Source organism: Garra rufa, chromosome 21 (assembly GCF_049309525.1).
Source record: "Garra rufa chromosome 21, GarRuf1.0, whole genome shotgun sequence".
Lineage (NCBI taxonomy): Eukaryota > Metazoa > Chordata > Actinopteri > Cypriniformes > Cyprinidae > Garra > Garra rufa.
Window position 1 is genome coordinate 6,388,161 of NC_133381.1, and position 16,132 is coordinate 6,404,292.

Consider the following 16,132-nt stretch of genomic DNA (forward strand, 5'->3'; position numbering starts at 1 on the left):
CATCTAAACAACAGCATATATTGCACGGGTAATATAATAACAAACAGTGTTGGAGAAAGTTACTTTTAAATGCATTATAATGCATTAAAATATTGAGTTACTCCATAAAGAAGTAACTAGTTACATTACTTAGTTACTTTTTATGGAAAGTAATGCGTTACGTTATAAAGTTATAATAATATATTATTAAATATACTTTTGAGTTACTTTTTAAATCTGGACAGGGCTTGCTTGTTTGTTTTTAATATAAAATGTTCTAATTTTGACAAATGTAAAAGCCGTTTTACACCAAAAGCCTCAGGCTTAGAGAAAAGTAAATTCACGTCTGTACAGTAGAACGCAGAAATAAAAACTCTTCAACAATAAAAAAAGGAAAACAAATGTTAGATTATCTTGAGTCATTTTTGCTCATTAGTATGGATGAATTGGATCATCGAAGGTTGGCAGCAAAGACATCGGTTAATAAAATGGGATTGAATACATAAAGGATATTTTTATCATTTAACATTTAATTATGGCAGGTTTGCGTTGAATTTAACTGTTTTTATTCATTTTGAAGAATACTGTATCTGGGGTTTTTTGTGAGTGAGATTAATTAATGCATGTTCACATTTATTCTAGAACTAAAGTAACATTTTAACGTTACTCACAATTTCTCTCAAAATGGAGACAGGAGAGCTTTTAATCAATAAATCGGGGAGGTAACTGGTGTTACTTGTTTGAAAAAGTAACTCAGATATTTTCTTGTCAATCAAAAAGTAATGCGTTACTTTACTAGTTTACTTTAAAAAGTAATATTATTACGTAACTTGCACTACTTGTAAAGCGTTACCTCCAACACTGCTACCCAATACATTGTTCTGCTAATTTTTGCTGTCTAAACCACGGAAAAACATCTGGAAGCTATTAAATCATACAGAGAAGGATTTAGAGAGCAAGACAAGGATTAACCAGTTAATAAGTGGTAAAGAGCAGCATTTATTGAAGATATTAGTCTAATATTTCACCTACCTCAGTACCTCACCGGAAATTATCAGAACAAACACGAATGTTGTCAAGATTCTTGCCCTGGAAATCCTGGTTCAGTTTGGCCAACCACAAACGCCTTTAGTTCCTCAGTTTTTTTGCACTCTTCTCCTTAATTTGGTATAGGCTAACTTTTGGCAGTCTATTGTAGGCCTACTCCAAATGTTTTTCCCAGTCCGACCGATTAGTACAGGCCAAGACATGACAATAACGGACCATTTTCAGCAGCAATAATCAGGAAAATATGCGAGTTTTGTTCGGTTCAGTGATGACAATTTGTCATCGCGTCCTGAAAACACTCAATTATAACTCAACGCAGCTTTGCGATAAAAGAGCGTAATCAGTATACTACGATTCTAAGAACAAATGACTCTTATGAGTCGGTTCTTTTAAATGAATCGTTCAAAAAGACTCTGAACTCAGCTACTGAATCAACACTTACTGAACTAGAAGTTCAATGCTCAACCAAGAGAACATAAGCTTGAAAACATGACATTTTATGACATAATATCCACAGCTTTTAAATTGTATTAGCCTCATTCATGTTTGTAAGATTTAACAGGCAAGTAAGTTCACATCATTCACATAACGCATTCTGTTTTATTCTTGTTTTTTATTTATCCATATTTTTGATTTTATTCCAAATTGAGATTACACTATAAAGCCCAATAAAATATCTGTAAAAGCATTCAAAGTGCTTTTAAGAGATGTGCCTTGTAAATATATCCCTATATGTAGTGCTTGGCATCTTTGAGATAACCAGTAAAAGTTGCTTTTAGCCAGAGAAATCAGAGATTGGCACACACGTGCTGAGGAAGACATTAAGAAGTAGTTTATAAATGCCAATGCGTTAATGTTCTTGCCATCTTATAGATCTAGTGCACTGCCAACTCAGGGGCAGTTGGAAGTGGTACCAGGATGGCCGAGTGGTTAAGGCGTTGGACTTAAGATCCAATGGACAAATGTCCTCGTGTGTTCAAACCCCACTCCTGGTAGATTTGCGCAAATTTTCAATGAAATTAAGCAATGCTCTGTGTGAAAAATAGTCAGAAGTGATCCATTATGGAAAATAGTGCTGATTTATAAATGTTGTTCAGAGGAGCCAAACATGTACAGCAGGGTTCCCCAAATCTTACCCTGGAGGTCCAATGCTCTGCAGAGTTTAGCTCCAACCCTGATCACACTCACCTACCTGTTATTCTCTAATGATCCTGAAGACCTTGATTAGCATGCTCAGGTGTGTTTGATTAGGGTAAGAGCTAAACTCTGCAGGAAAATGGATCTCAAGGTCCAGATTTGATGATCCCTGATGTACAGTATATAATGTCACTTATGCACTAATTTCTGTGTAATTGACAAGACTTCAGTTAATAAGCAATCAAAAGTATCTGCATAAGGTTCCTGCTGAAATACGAAATAAATGAAATACATAAGATAAATGCCTTGTGCAGATAAAGCATGCAAAACAGTTTTTTTAAGCATTTCCTGCTCTTTTTCTTAGATCTTTATTTAGTATGAATCTAATTTTTTTGTCCCATACCACATTTCTAAAAAGACTCCTGAAACTTGGCTTAGAACGTCTTTTAAATAAACAGTAAAAGTGTGTTTGCTTTTAGTCTGTAAAATGAGAGATTGGCATATCATTTTAAGACTTTAAGAAATTTATGAATATAAATGCATCAATGAAAAAAAAATACTGTATCAACCTAAAACGGTGACCAGGATGGCCGAGTGGTTAAGGCGTTGGACTTAAGATCCAATGGACAAATGTCCTCGTGGGTTTGAACCCCACTCCTGGTACATTTTCAATTAAATTAAGTGATGCTCTGTGTGAAGAATAGTCAAAAGTAATGCTGTTGTGATGCATTATGAAAAATAGTGCTGAATTATCAATGTTGTTTAGAGGAGCCAAACGTCTATATAATGTCACTTATGCACTAATTTCTGTGTAATTAACAAGACTTCAGTTAATAAGCAATCAAAAGTATCTACATACGGTTCCTGCTGAAATACAAAATAAATGAAATACATAAGATAAATGCCTTGTGCAGATAAAGCATGCAAAACAGTTTTTTTAAGCATTTCCTGCTCTTTTTCTTAGATCTTTATTTAGTATGAATCTAATTTTTTTGTCCCAAACCACATTTCTAAAAAGACTCCTGAAACTTGGCTTAGAACGTCTTTTAAATAAACAGTAAAAGTGTGTTTGCTTTTAGTCTGTAAAATGAGAGATTGGCATATCATTTTAAGACTTTAAGAAGTTTATGAATATAAATGCATCAATGAAAAAAAATACTGTATTAACCTAAAACGGTGACCAGGATGGCCGAGTGGTTAAGGCGTTGGACTTAAGATCCAATGGACAAATGTCCTCGTGGGTTCGAACTCCACTCCTGGTAGATTTGCACAAATTTTAATGAAATTAAGCAATGCTCTGTGTGAAAAATAGTCAGAAGTGATGCATTATGAAAAATAGCGCTGACTTATAAATGTTGTTCAGAGGAGCCAAACATGTACAGTATATATGTCACTTATGCATTAATTTCTGTGTAATTGACTTCAGTTAATAAGCAATCAAAAGTATCTGCATAAGGTTCCTGCTGAAATATGAAATAAATGATATACATAAGATAAATGCCTTGTGCAGATAAAGCATGCAAAATAGTTTGTTATTTTTATTTTTTAAAGCATTTCCTGCTCTTTTTCTTAGATCTTTAAGTATAAATCAAATTTTTTGTCCCATACCACATTTCTAAAAAAGACTCCTGAAACTTGGCTTAGAACGTCTTTTAAGTAAACAGTAAAAGTGTGTTTGCTTTTAGTCTGGAAAATGAGAGATTGGCATATCATTTTAAGACTTTAAATTTATGAATATAAATGCATCAATGAAAAAAATACTGTATCAACCTAAAACCATGACCAGGATGGCCGAGTGGTTAAGGCGTTGGACTTAAGATCCAATGGACAAATGTCCTCGTGGGTTCAAACCCCACTCCTGGTACATTTTCAATTAAATTAAGTGATCCTCTGTGTGAAGAGTAGTCAGAAGTAGTGCTGTTGTGATGCATTATGAAAAATAGTGCTGAATTATCAATGTTGTTTAGAGGAGCCAAACATCTATATAATGTCACTTATGCACTAATTTCTGTGTAATTAATAAGACTTCAGTTAATAAGCAATCAAAAGTATCTGCAACCGGTTCCTGCTGAAATACAAAATAAATGATATACATAAGATAAATGCCTTGTGCAGATAAAGCATGCAAAATATTGCAGTTTGTTTTTTTTATGTTTTAATGATTAAATTTTAGTGCATTTCCTGCTCTTTTTCTTAAATTTAACACAAGCAGCATTAAAAAGTATAAATCAATTAATTTTTTTCATCCCATTTAAGACTCCTGAAACTTGGCTTAAAATGTCTTTCAGATAAACCGTAAAAATGTGTTTGCTTTTAGTCTGGAAAATGAGAGATTGGCATATCATGTTAAGACTTTAAGAAGTTTATGAATATAAATGCATCAATGAAAAAAATACTGTATCAACAAAAAACCATGACCAGGATGGCCGAGTGGTTAAGGCGTTGGACTTAAGATCCAATGGACAAATGTCCTCGTGGGTTCGAACCCCACTCCTGGTAGATCTGCACAAATTTTCAATTAAATTTAGTGATGCTCTGTATGAAGAATAGTTATAGTTTCATAATTCATTATGAAAAATAGTGCTGACTTATCAATGTTGTTCAGAGGACCTAAATATAATGTCACTTATGCACTTATTTCTGTGCAGTTGATATTGATGAAATGTGCAGATTAGGCATGCAAACTATTGCAGTTTGTTCTTTTTATGTTTTAGTGATTGAATTTCAGTGCATTTCCTGCTCTTTTTCTTAGATTTAACACAAGCAGCAGCTTTATAAAGTAGAAATCTTTTTTTTTTTGTCCCATACCACATTTCTAAAAATACTCCTAAAACTTGGCATAAAACGTCTTTCAGATAAGCAGTAAAACTGAAGTAGAAGTGGTACCAGGATGGCCGAGTGGTTAAGGCGTTGGACTTAAGATCCAATGGACAAATGTCCTCGTGGGTTCGAACCCCACTCCTGGTATATTTGCACAAATTTTCAATGAAATGTAGCAATGCTCAGTGTGAAGAATAGTCAGAAGTGAGGCATTATGAAAAATAGTGCTGACTTATCAATGTTGTTCAGAGGACCTAAAGATAATGTCACTTATGCACTAATTTCTGTGAAGTTGATAAGACTAAAGTTAGTAGGCGATCAAAACTATCTGCATAAGGTTCCTAATGAAATGCATAAGATAAATGCCTTGTGCATATAAAGCATGCAAAATATTGCAGAGTTCTATTCATCTTTTAATGTCTGAATTTCAGTGCATTGCCTGCTCTTTTTTTAGATGTAACACAAGCAGCAGCTTTATAAAGTATAAATCAATTTTTTTTTCTAAATAAAATACTCCCATTTCTAAAAAAGACTCCTGAAACTTGGCTTAAAAAGTCTTTCAGATAAGCAGTAAAAGTATGTTTGCTTTTAGTCTTGAAAATGACAGATTGGCACATTGTTTCAAGACTTTAAAAAGTTCACGAATGTCAATGCATCAATTCTCTTAACCAGAATGCATCCCGCTGTGAAAAAATACTGGTATGGACATAAAAGCGTGACCAGGATGGCTGAGTGGTTAAGGCGTTGGACTTAAGATCCAATGGACAAATGTCCTCGTGGGTTCGAGCCCCACTCCTGGTAAAAACCTGAGATTTTAAAGAGATTGCATAAAAGTTTGAAAGGCAAATTCCTGTCTAATTACAGTAATAAAATAATCAACATTGGTCAAGTCAGCTGTAAAAATCACTGCTGATTTGTTTTAATATAAACCCCAGTTTAGCCACAGATTAATCGTTCATCTGTTTGCCACATTGTTGGATGTTAAAACTGGGTAATGCATTGATAATTTCTTGTGGTGCTTCTGAACCATTTACTGAGAATCTCTGATCCAAAATTATCACACTCATGAACAAATCTAAATAAAATACATCTTCATAGTATAAACAAAGTATTTTAATACAAACGTTTTTTTTTTTTTACCTTGCACAGTTTCTGATAACGTGGTGACGTGACGGCCATTCTTTGAATGTGTTGTAGAAAAATCATCACTTTCTGCAGCGAAGATCTCACCATAGCCATTATCTTCAGACTGCTGGGCTTGTTTAAGATTCTCATCCTAAAGGATTCCAACTCCTGATGTTTGCACAGTTAACACATCATCTAGGCTTTGCAAGTGGATCCAAATACACCTACAGCATGTCCAGCAACTTAAGAGGTCATTTGCAAGTGTGAAGTAAAACGCCTCTCCAAAGCAGCAAACAAAGCCAGCACAACGATCCGACTCCAGAGATGTCCTGTCTTCAGGCTTGCACTTTAATCTTCAAAGGGATACTGAACAATGAAGAAAGGAGTGATTTAGAACCATGAAAATGGAAACTTGGGCTACGGTGCAAAAGCTTGTTTCCTTGTCAGCAAAAACTCCCTGTCTGGGTGAGATGATGCTGAGCGAGAGAATGAGAGTCTGAGTGAGTGGCAGAGAGAGAGAGAGAGAGAGAGAGAGAGAGAAAGAGAGAGAGAGAAAGAGAGAGAGATTTGGAGAGAGCACACAGCATGCACACAACAAGACTGCATTACAGAGTGAGGACCATAGCCTTATAGCAGTAATCGGTTAAAATTCTTACTGACGGTTAACGGTTAAACGGTCAATATGAGCATCCCTACCTTATACAATCAAAAATGCAATATTTTTTCATTGCAAAAGGTATTAAATAAAAAGTATTGCAATTTCAGAATATCTTAGTATTTGGTTTGTCATATTTTGCTTGCTCTGCTGACAGCAGCACTAGAGCTGACAATAATAAAACCTGATGAATACAATATTTGATTTGAGATGTTCTGAAGAACATTTGACAACTGTAAACAGTCAAATAATCAATGTTAAAAATATTCAATTCTTTGTCTTTGAAATACCAAGAACAACTGACTTCAATAAACAATATGAACTTTAAAGCACTTTTATAGTGAAAATATGAAGTTCATACACAAGAAGGAAAAACACCTCAGGCCTAAACTGAGGAAAACTATGCGATTTGGTACAGCTGTTGATATTTACATATCATTTTATTATATATTCATAATTTTAATTCATTTGCAGTATATATTTTTTTTCTGTTAAAACCTTATATGTGTGTGTTTTTTCCCCCAAAAAGCCCCAAAACAAGAATGAAAAATGGGTGACTCCAAATACTGCCATCACAAACGTGATTAAAACAAAACACACAAGAAGATTAGAGTAAAGAGGTGTGGTGTGGATGGTCAAAGGTCTATTTTATAACCAGGATGGCCGAGTGGTTAAGGCGTTGGACTTAAGATCCAATGGACAAATGTCCTCGTGGGTTCGAGCCCCACTCCTGGTAGATATGCAAGAGTTTTAAATGCATTGCTATGATGTTTATAGGTACATACATATATGGCTTTCAACAAACAGGCTTCTGAGAAGCAATCCTAAAACAAATCATCAACCAGACATACTAAAATAATAACTATTTCAGTAATATGTCAAATTAATTGTTAATAGCATATTAATTAATAGCTAAATAATTACAAGTTTCAACAAATACAACACCCACTGTTTTATTATGATCTTTATCTGTTGAGATAGAAAAACAATGCTGACATCTAGTGGAGTAACATGGCAACATATTTTCACTGTTATGAATCATTCAAGCCTGATGGGAAAATGTGCGGGCTCTGAAACAGTGTAAACAATATCTTAATTTTATCTTTTTCTCAGTGCATTTGTAAGTTGCACATTATATAGAAAGACAGTATGAAGGCCAGTGTTAGTATTACTGGTCTTTCATGCATACAAAGTGAATTACAATATCTGTAGGCCTCATTATATCACATGCAAAATCCACAGAAGAAAAGACTAAAGTCTAAAGTCTTTTCTTATGATAGGCATTACAGACTAACTGAAGAAAAAAGAAAGACAATTAACTGCTTTTCATGAAAATGTATTGAACTGAACAACACATTTACTGCATAATTTCTTATTTTGCTTTTAACCTGCCTTTTAGGAACTAGTAAAATACTCCAGAGTTCAGCAGCTCTGAATCACATCCTATAGTTGTTTGATACATAGCAGGTCACTAACTTTAGCACAAAGACCAGGATGGCCGAGTGGTTAAGGCGTTGGACTTAAGATCCAATGGACAAATGTCCTCGTGGGTTCGAACCCCACTCCTGGTAGAACCTTTAAACATTTGTGGATTTAATGTAGAATACTGTAAATCTTGGGAGAACATGTAGTTTATGTAACCAACAGAGAAACAAGTGACAAATAGCCTAGTAAATCAATGACATGCTGAGTTAATACTTTGACAATGTAACTCCAGTTTACTCTTCTGCTAGAAATGCGTATAACTATGGTTTTTCATAAGCATTTCATTACATATTGTACTGTTTAAACTTCCTAATTATGCTCTAAACAGGGTTTGTATAAAGGTGCGTAAAGTACTTGAATCTGACTACTTGAATTTCAAATGTAAGGCCTGGGAAACAGCAAAATTCCTAAAGGGATGCTTGAAAACTACTTGAATTATTGAAAGACAGAGTATCTATGAAATAATTTTTTTTTTTTTTTTTTCAATAAGCACATATCTTTTCATGCAGAATTAACACTTTAGCCGGTCTGATGTTGACCTTATGTGCCGTTTATAACAATTTACTGATCAACTGAACATTCATTTCAATGGTATTAGATGACTGGATGCATGATTTTACTTTTAAACTTTTAAATCCTGGCCATTTAAAAGATAACATTTTCTAATATAGTATTTATATTACAGTTAGTGTAATATTTAAGGTTAAATACATTTGAATGTGTATTTGGACATGATCAAACACTCTTTTTTTGTTTCGATTTAACGATTTAATGTTAAATTAAAAAAAAGTAATTTACTCGAGTTATTTTATGATATTCAAATATACAACATAACTGAATATTAAAAGGCAAGCAAAAATGGCATTTAACATAATAGAAAAGATGAAAATAGTGTTTAAAAAACACAAGGCAACGAATTGCATTCAGCATATTTTTATCGTATTTCTTGAATGCAGTCTTTACTGAAACTCATTCAACCTCCTACAGTGAGAGAAAGATTGCAGAAAGACTAAAAATGTAAAAATATGACAACTAGTATCTGGTTATGGTAGCTATTATGGTGTTTCTCACGTTATCTAACCGCATTTACAATATAACTGTTTATTTTTTAACGATAAACATTAACTATGACACGCTTCATAAAATAACTGGCCAGTTTTCCAATAGGTCAACTGATGCGTTAAAATTTTAAAAAATGCAGTAATTTCTTCGATTTACCGACGACTGTGCTTGAGAAGCACTGAAATGAATGGGCTTCTATGGAGGAACTATTGGTTGTTTGGAACTATTGGCCGCTCCATGACACGCTTTACTTCCGCATTCCTCAGTTCCTATGGAAGCCTATGGGAGTGTCGCAACTCTGTTTCTCTATGGCTCTGCCATGTACTTGTCTAGATCAACTTTGAATAAAAATAGAAATTTAGAGCCAGATGATTTTTGTATTTGAAATTTAAATCAAACCTACACCCTTGTTTTAATATATACAAATGCATGTAATATTTTTTTTAAAATTGGTATTAAATCAGTTGCTGCCAAAATAACGATCTATTTTAAATGTTATGTGCTTTATTATTATTACTTTTTGTTCTTAAAGTTGACACCATTGCATACTTTGCAAGATTTTTCAGAAATACCAAAAAGCCTCAAGACAAAGCCTCAAGCCACAAATCAAAAAGACTACCTAGTTTGAAAAAAGGCATTTTAGAAAGAAAGAAGAAAGTTGGTCTTTGGGTAGATGTGGTTATCAAAAACAAAGAAACGGTGAAATCAAATTCCTCAATATGAGGTTAGTTTATGTAATTCCTCAATTTGAGGTCATTTAAGCCCCATAGTGACCAGGATGGCCAAGTGGTTAAGGGGTTGGACTTAAGATCCAATGGACAAATGTCCTCGTGGGTTCGAACCCCACTCCTGGTAGATATGCAAGTGTTTTAAATGCTTTACTATGATGTCTCCTGGTAGGACTCCCTAACATTTAAATTATGTTTAATACAAACTTTAGGATAAAATGTAGATATGCAGCCAACAGAGAAAAGTGACTGAGCAACCTAGTAAACCATATGCTTAGTTAATGCACCTCTAATCCAGCGGTTAAGGTGTTAAACTTAAATTCAAATGGACAAACGTCCTCGTGGGTTCGAACCCCACTTCTGGTCAAATTTTGCGAGATTTAAAAGCAATATCATGTTGACTTAAACCCTTGATTCTAATGAAAATGCAACAATGTAAAGAAAGAAAAGCAGTTATCAGTTTGGTAATGAGATTGCAAAGTTTAGTATTCAAGCCACCAAGTACTTTTACACAACCCCTTTTGCAAGTCATATTGCAGAAGCAACTTTAAAACTTGGGAAATCTATACTGATGCAATACAATGTACTTCATAACTTTCCTATGAGGAACACTCCTCAACATGGTGATCAAACAAACAAATGCATTAAAAGATAAAAATATTTATTAAATTAATGCAACAAACCATACATACACATACGCAAAAGTACCTTAAAACAAAGCAGTAGATTCATTAGTAAAACACGTTTCTGTATAATATTTGCTTGTGCACTGTACATGGGCGTAAAACGCTTTTTTACTTGCGGTTTCCTTTTTGATATCTTTTACACATCAAGTAAATGTCCTGTGACTCTCACAGAAGTTTAGCAGTGACACTGCAGTATCACTTCAGCTCAATTGCATCGCATCTCATGTGGTTTACAAGAAAACACAAAGTTTTTCACAATGACAACCATCAAGCGCAGGCACTGGGCATCGGTTGGTCTCTTCAAAGCAAATCACAACCACGTGACATGGTTAACACAAGCATGCAAGACTTGTTAGTTTAATATGCTACGGCTTCTGTGAAATGCAAGGCGGTAGCACTGCGATTATTTATTGCAACATGGAAAACAGCAACAGAAGAGCTGTCGGCAAGGGTTTTTCTTCTTGTACTTAACAGCCTTCTTTATCTGAGTTGTGGCTTTGACCACAAAGTCTTGGGTGGCGTATACGTTGGCCTCAATGTTGTCCACCATGGGCCCTTGTTCCTCCACCAACAAGGCCAGCTGGAAAAACAGTTCGTGGATGTCTCTGATGCGACTCTCTAACTCCAAAAGCTCTTTATGGCGATTCTCGATCTCAGTGAGCGCTGAGCGAGCGGTTCGCCCGTCTGTGAGCAAGTCGTCAGAGAAGACGTTCCACTTGCCGGTCTCAATCATTTCTTCGATTTGATCTCCAGTCACTTCCTTACCCATGATCTCCGCTTGCCGTTGGATGCGAGTCTTGCAGTTGTCCCTCTGTGCCATTTCGGCGCTGTTGTACTCGTTCATGGCCTCGTGAAAAGTACCCGTTATAGAGACGAACTGGCCGTGGATCATGCGCACCAAAGCTGAATGGGCTCCGTGTTGCTCCTCCAAATCTTTACAAAGCGTCTCCATCTTCTTTATCCGACCATACAGGTTCTCCCCTTTGGTTTTGATGCTGCGTGCTATCGAGTTCGAGTCACGTTTGATGCTGCTAATGCGTCTGACTGAGGTGAGAAAGCGTGTGTTCTGCTTACCCAGTCTCTTCACCTCAATCCGGAGTTGGGCGATCTCTTTCTGGATGGATTGGGCTTCTCTAAAGGCGTCCTCCATGATGTCCTCGCCCTCGAACACCACCGCATGCTGTTCCAGTTCACCACTGTCCACATCTTCTCCACTATCTACTTGCTCTTCCTCTCTGTGGTCTTTGGTGGCAACACCTCCCAGTTCAACCAGCCTGTCTCTCATCTTTCCTGGGAAATACAGATCAAACCATAGGGTGACCCACTTTGAGATTTTTATTGCAGCACATACAATCAATATACAATCAGACACTGTTCACAATGCAGGCCTGACCGTCTCTCATTGATGGTTTTAGTAGAGGGGTAACCATTCATCATTAAGCTAAACTATATAGGACTAAAAGTATTTGTCATTTAGTTAGTCACCGCAAAGGCAACCATGATGCTGCACATTTCCCACCCAACATATTCACCATACAGAAAATAAAAAGGGTGGGGACTTCCCTTTAGTCCTCTGTTGAACACCATGAGGCAATAAGAGCAATTAAATGACTTAAAGTGCTTAAATCTAAAATCCTGGAGTAAACATATTATTGTCTTAATATGAACATATAAATCACAAAAACAATGTGTGAACAGAACAACAGTCTTTTCTAAGACCATCCCGGATGTAAAATCAACATTGATTTATTGCATTGGTGCACTATGTACATATTAAACTTAATATTATGAGCAAGTGCAGCCACATAAATAAAAACTGACTGTATAGCCTACCAAGTTACCAAGTTTAAGTTTGTCATTTTGACTTCCTCAAAAACAAAGCAGGCTAGATGTCACAAAATAAACCACAATTAAATCTAAGTTAAACCAAACAGAAGAACAATGCTTAAACAGACTCGGCAATCATGCTGTAACTTTTCATTTCAATTTCCTTTTTTAATTTAAGAGTTAACGTTTGATTTGACGTTCAGCTAAACAACCTCGCGACAAACTTTTGTGTAAATCGAATTCAAGTGAGTTGAAATACTGAATTTACAATCACGTTACCTTATTTCATGTCCTCTTGTTCAATTCAAACGCTATAAATGCGAGCTTTTATCGTTTCCTAACGCGCATCAGCTTCTCATGTCACATCGTTGCAGGAAATAACGTTGTAGTCGAATGACTGACTGACTTGAGTTTGACTGGTGGGAGTTTCCGTCAAGTCGAAACACGAAAGTTTACTGGCGTTTACTTAAGTTTGAAATTACCTCACAAACATTTTCTATCGTAACAGAACAGTTACTGTTGGTAACTTTTGGTATGTAGAAAAACTTATAATAGTCATTCATTTTCACTAAAAGTACAAGTTTTTAAATAATGGTTGAATTAATACATGCACACTCTTAAAAATAAAGATTCTTTAATGGCATTGATGCTTTCATGAAGGACTTTTCAAATGCAGAAATGTTCTTTATAGTGGAAAAGGGTCTTCTAAATCTTCTTAATGATTCTGTTCACTGAAAGGTTCTTTGGGGAAACACCACTTTTGAGCCTTTATTTTTAAGAGTGTAGGCTATTCATTAGTGCATCTGTAATATTTAAGACTTGGTATGTTTAGATTCATACATACATGTTATTATGGTGCAGGGGTGATTAAATATTTCTTTTGGGTTCTTCAAAGCGTTTAAAACCCTAAAATGCCACACTTTTCTGCAAATATCATCATAACACTGATGTTTAAAATCCGTTCCCATCATTTTTCTTTTAAAAATTTCAGGTCACACATTCACATTGCAAATCCAGTGGCTGATTCTGTAGCGAAAAATCAATCCCTTCTATTTTTACCAAGGCAAAAAAAATAATCAATTTGTAATTGTGGCAATGCTGGAGCCTAACTTGTCAATACTAATTTTTTGAAAAAACATTATGTGGCTGTGCTAAAAGGCAGACTCAGTTAAACAATCTTGTAATAATACTGCTTTGTTCTTGTCTTTTAACCTTTACAGACAACCTAAGACAAACAGTTCACTTAAGTTCTTAATATACCTGTTATTTTCTAAATATTTTGACAGTTTCTCTAGTAGCAAGATACCCAAACCAATTGTCCTATGAGATATGTGTGCATAGACCCATTGATCTATTGTGCTTTAAACAATTAACCTTTTACAGAAGATCCATAGTTAATCTGTTAATCTGGTTAATCATAACTTTAAAGTCACATTCTGTTCAGATGAAACAAAGGAAATTATTTTTCTGTAAATTGCTAGCAATTTGAAAAAAAAAAAAAACAGAAATAATAAATGTCTGGTGGAATAAAAGGTGTTAATTTACTGATTGTTTTACATTTGTTATAAAATCTACTTCTTGAGCAAACAGCAAGCCAGATATGAGTCACGGTTATCATGTGAGTCCAAAGCAGAAGTGAAACAGCAAATTTTCTGCACAACATGATAGCCAAACCAAGCAACACAATTCAATGGTGTGTGCATATGCAGTATAAAATACTTTATGTAAGATGGTTTTATAATCAGATGTTTATCTCTAATGAAATTTAAAGGGAACTGGTCATTTGGTTCATGCACACACACCACATGATGGCAGTAGAGTTTGGATAATGATTCTCAAAACCTTCTGATCTATTCCTGTGTTAAGTTTTAGACTGTGAATATTTTATGAACTCATGTTTGAGCTTAGCTGCTGCTTTCTGTTTCCTGTGCTGACCAGAAGAGTATGGGTTTCCTCTGTGTATCATGGTTCCTTCCTTGGTCTCAGGGTCTCAGGGAGTTTTTGCTTTCTGCTGAAACTAGTGCTTGCATCACAGCTGTAGGCCTAAAACTGAAACAAAAATGTCAACTGAACTATACTTTCCATCGTCTCCGCAGTACCCACTGTAAAGCCAAAGTATGCTTGTGGTCTGGTCAAAGTGTTAATTATACAAAATGTAACTTAAAAATCAGTGCTTAATGCTTTCATATTTAATTTTAGTCAATTTTATAATACATTGAAATTACAGTATTGTATTGTACAAACAAAGTCTAAATTTAAAAGGCCTAACCAAGCATTTACAAAACCTAATTAGCATTTATTATTCATTTGAACACTCAGCGTTAATTCTGCTCTTTAAAAACGATATCTGTTTTTACTTATGGAATGCTATAGCTAATACTGTTGCATTTAATGTGCATTTTCGTTTCGTTAAATAGAGTGTTTTCACAACGCACATTATTGCTGTGTTTTGGGCTGTACTAATCTGTCGGACCGGGAAAAACATTTTGAGTACTATAGAATGCCAAAAGTTATCAAATCAAGGAGAAGAGTGCAAAAACTCTCTAAGGATAAAAAGGTGTTTGAGGTTGACCAAACTGAACCAGGATTTCCAAGGCAAGAATCTTAACAACATTCCTGATTCTTATTATTTTCCGGTCAGGTAGGTAAAATATTAGGCTAATATCTTAATTAATGCTGCTGGTACATATCTTTACCACCTATTAACTTTGGTTTGCCAAAATATTGTGCCCTTTCCTGCGTACTAAGTCCTTCCAAATATGATTTAGTAGCTTCCACACGTTTTTACCGTGGTTTAGACAGCATTACTTAGCCGAACAACATATTCAGTAGTGCATTAACCATGCAATCCATGCTGCTGTTTACATCCAAGTATTGCCAATATGGCTGTGCATCCGGATAACTGACCAAACCGTGACGAAAGTGCAATGCCTCTATTTTGATTAGCGCTGTGTTTCAGTTTTTATCACACTTTTCTTTGTGGCTGATTAACATTGAAGATTAGTTGAAGATTATTTGTCTTAACAAACTTAAATCAAGAATTAAGATAAAATAATACAGCACAGTTCTTTACTTTTCTCTTGTGGTTACTCTTGTACCAAATATAATAATGTACTGTAATGGTTTTGCTTGTTAATCATGTAAATATTTTTATTTTATTTTTTATTTTAATTTTAAATATTTTTATTTTGCTGTTGATGAATGCAACTGATAGCATGCATATCAAACTGATTATATGCAACAGTCACAAATCACATGAAGCAACTACTGACAATAATTAAAACATGCAAAGAAATGCTGTAATTTAAACATAATTACCTCTAATGCAGTCAGATGACAGTGATCAGAATATTTACTCAGGTCCATATACCGGTATTAGAGCACAGAGATATTGTTGTTCAATATCTGATTGAGTTTCTGACCAGTGCAGATTTTTTTTAAAGATCCATTCTGTAAATAACAGAGCCATATTCTTTTTTCTTTTTTTCTTTGATTTTTTATTATGCAAGTTCTTGAATAAATAAAGTATACATGTCATAATATGTGAAACACAACATCCACATTTAAACATCCATAATAAT

At 34.8% G+C, this 16,132-nt stretch overlaps 2 protein-coding genes and 10 non-coding genes across 12 annotated transcripts in view; 10 read left to right on the top strand and 2 right to left on the bottom strand.

Moving 5' to 3' along the window:
* Positions 1–6,162, bottom strand: part of LOC141296268 (utrophin-like) — a 33,962-nt gene extending 27,800 nt beyond the window's left edge. Inside the window, exon 1 of the mRNA XM_073827532.1 lies at positions 6,124–6,162. Within this exon, the coding sequence (XP_073683633.1) occupies positions 6,124–6,162 (39 nt within the window). The remainder of the gene's footprint in view (positions 1–6,123) is intronic.
* On the top strand, positions 1,939–2,021 carry trnal-uaa (transfer RNA leucine (anticodon UAA)). The gene has a single exon. It is a non-coding gene; the product is annotated as a tRNA-Leu (tRNA).
* On the top strand, positions 2,744–2,826 carry trnal-uaa (transfer RNA leucine (anticodon UAA)). The gene has a single exon. It is a non-coding gene; the product is annotated as a tRNA-Leu (tRNA).
* On the top strand, positions 3,343–3,425 carry trnal-uaa (transfer RNA leucine (anticodon UAA)). The gene has a single exon. It is a non-coding gene; the product is annotated as a tRNA-Leu (tRNA).
* On the top strand, positions 3,945–4,027 carry trnal-uaa (transfer RNA leucine (anticodon UAA)). Its single transcript has one exon. It is a non-coding gene; the product is annotated as a tRNA-Leu (tRNA).
* trnal-uaa (transfer RNA leucine (anticodon UAA)) lies at positions 4,580–4,662 on the top strand. Its single transcript has one exon. It is a non-coding gene; the product is annotated as a tRNA-Leu (tRNA).
* Positions 5,048–5,130, top strand: trnal-uaa (transfer RNA leucine (anticodon UAA)). The gene has a single exon. It is a non-coding gene; the product is annotated as a tRNA-Leu (tRNA).
* Positions 5,702–5,784, top strand: trnal-uaa (transfer RNA leucine (anticodon UAA)). Its single transcript has one exon. It is a non-coding gene; the product is annotated as a tRNA-Leu (tRNA).
* Positions 6,163–7,416: 1,254 nt separating the features above from the next.
* Positions 7,417–7,499, top strand: trnal-uaa (transfer RNA leucine (anticodon UAA)). The gene has a single exon. It is a non-coding gene; the product is annotated as a tRNA-Leu (tRNA).
* Positions 7,500–8,251: 752 nt separating this feature from the next.
* Positions 8,252–8,334, top strand: trnal-uaa (transfer RNA leucine (anticodon UAA)). The gene has a single exon. It is a non-coding gene; the product is annotated as a tRNA-Leu (tRNA).
* Positions 8,335–10,082: 1,748 nt separating this feature from the next.
* Positions 10,083–10,165, top strand: trnal-uaa (transfer RNA leucine (anticodon UAA)). The gene has a single exon. It is a non-coding gene; the product is annotated as a tRNA-Leu (tRNA).
* A 517-nt stretch (positions 10,166–10,682) lies between these two features.
* On the bottom strand, positions 10,683–12,926 carry LOC141296035 (syntaxin-11-like). Its single transcript, XM_073827315.1, has 2 exons — positions 12,831–12,926; positions 10,683–12,014 (listed from the first exon to the last, which is right to left on the bottom strand). Exon 2 carries the CDS (start codon positions 12,007–12,009, stop codon positions 11,128–11,130), a length of 882 nt encoding a protein of 293 aa, XP_073683416.1. The 5' UTR covers positions 12,010–12,014; positions 12,831–12,926; the 3' UTR covers positions 10,683–11,127.
* Positions 12,927–16,132: the final 3,206 nt, after the last annotated feature.

Excerpts from the sequence above, each read along its gene's own strand:
- LOC141296035 (XM_073827315.1), bottom strand. The coding sequence starts at position 12,009 with ATGAGAGACAGGCTGGTTGAACTGGGAGGTGTTGCCACCAAAGACCAC.